Consider the following 2,025-nt stretch of genomic DNA (forward strand, 5'->3'; position numbering starts at 1 on the left):
GTAAATAATAGTGTGTGTGTGTGTGTGTGTGTGTGTGTGTGTGTGTGTGTGTGTGTGTGTGTGTGTGTGTGTGTGTATATATAAAATTATGATGAAAAGAAGCTGATGATAAAAGACCTCTAACTCATAAATAATGAATGAATCGATTGCAAATAATTGGGCAAATTATTATTAAAAACAATACAGGAGTTGAAAACTTTAAAAAAGTATCTCATGAAGGTTGTCGATCTAGAAAACTGATTAGACATAACGCTGGTTTACTTTTGTTGCTTACTTGACCAGCAGAAGCGGTTCGACACAGCGTCGGGCATGCGTGTCCATGATAGCCCCTCTCGCGCTATGCCTGATAATGATGAGTATTAAAAGCGTGACGATACCAAGCATGACCGCTTCACCGAGGAGATACACGCGCACTAATTCACCTCCCAATCGACAATTCCACGTATCCTCGTAATACCTTGCGCAGGCGATCCCTATAAGAATCAACCTGTAAAACACACAGATTACGAGAAACAAACTAACAACAATCCGCGTGATTTTAATCGGGCGATGCGCTCTTGCGAAAGAATTTAATATTGAGAATATGTTCAATGCTTCTAATAAATTTAGAGAATCTTGTATGTCGGATCTACAATGAGTCTGTAGTCGGAAGTCTTAGACTTAGGCCCAGTTCCACAACTGGACGGTTAACTCATAATCGAGGTTCAACTTATTCATTGTCTCTTTCCAATATTATAAAAATAATCCAATATTGAAAAAAGATGAGAAACAGTTGAATCTCGATTAAGAGTTAATCATGAGTTGTGAAACTGGACCTTAATTGATGAAGTTGGCCAATCAGCGTTAGTCACAAGTTGATTATTGACCAACTTCACCGATTAAATCTAAGATTTCCGACAGACTCATTGTAGACCCGGCAATAGAATTTAGTTAAAATTTAAGCCTTAAAATTCTTGACTTTTCGCATAGTAATTTTGAATTACAATTTACATTTTACATTGCATTTGTGATTAATATTATGCATTATAATTTTGACATACTGGTAATCGCGGTGATTGCTTTTCGATACTCACCATACAATACGGATAAATAATTCGAATAAGCCTGGATACACAAGGTCGTCGGTTGCGGCCAACCATTTTCGACCGAAGAGCTTCAATGCAGGCATTTCCCTGGAGAAAGAAATTTTATTATAACGCTGTTATGATATTTCGATACTTCTTTTCTTCTTAATCAAGTAAAAAGTGAATGCTCATTTATAAATATTTTATTCAGGAAGTTGAAATATGTCTCCATCTAGATCATAACATACTTTATTTATCAAGATTGATCACTTCTGTCACGTTCGCGGTACCTCGCGGAGCACGCACATTGCGAAAAGTTGATTTAGCAAAGCTCTTGTGCGCGGATTTCATAATATTATAATGTAAAATATAGCGGACGTGGCTTTCTATAATAATAAATATCTCCAGAATTCGGACAATTACGATATACACGGTTATCTTCTTGATCACGAAATCGTCGGAGAAAGCGTCGAGAGAAAGTCCCTGTGTCCATCCCACATCCGAGACCGTTGACAGTCTTCTGATGTATTTAAATGGACCTTTAGCCTATGATTTTCGTTACCTTGCGTATAATTTAGTTAATTTTTAGACTAACAACATGATTATACTAGCGATGACATAAATGCTGATATGTCCGATTGGACATATCAGCATTGGACAGCGATAATGACAGTGATACGCGTTACTGAATACGTCTTATTCAATCGCGCTATATCTTATTATTGTTAACTACTTTGCAATTTTCTGCATGATATAAAGGGGAAAAAAATCAAATGATATCACGAGTGTAATCAACATTAATTTACTCGAAAATTATGAATTTTCTAGATGTGATTCTTTTTCATTATTTTTGAGAAAAGGAGAATAGCTCAAATTAAAAATAATAAAATTTTCTTGTAACACATTTTTGTTTATTAATCCAGTATTTTTTAATCCAATGCGTGTAAAATTTCTTCCATTG

General features: G+C 35.4%; 1 protein-coding gene across 1 annotated transcript in view; it reads right to left on the reverse strand.

Annotated features, from left to right (window-relative positions):
• LOC105620896 (sn1-specific diacylglycerol lipase beta-like) overlaps window positions 1-1,168 on the reverse strand; it is a 10,817-nt gene extending 9,649 nt beyond the window's left edge. Inside the window, exons 1-2 of the mRNA XM_012202374.1 lie at window positions 1,074-1,168; window positions 275-487 (exon numbers count right to left, since the gene is read on the reverse strand). Of these exons, the coding sequence (XP_012057764.1) occupies window positions 275-487; window positions 1,074-1,168 (308 nt within the window). The remainder of the gene's footprint in view (window positions 1-274; window positions 488-1,073) is intronic.
• Window positions 1,169-2,025: the final 857 nt, after the last annotated feature.

The sequence above is a fragment of the Atta cephalotes genome (genome assembly GCF_000143395.1).
Source record: "Atta cephalotes unplaced genomic scaffold scaffold00030, whole genome shotgun sequence".
In the NCBI taxonomy this organism is placed as follows: Eukaryota; Metazoa; Arthropoda; class Insecta; order Hymenoptera; family Formicidae; genus Atta; species Atta cephalotes.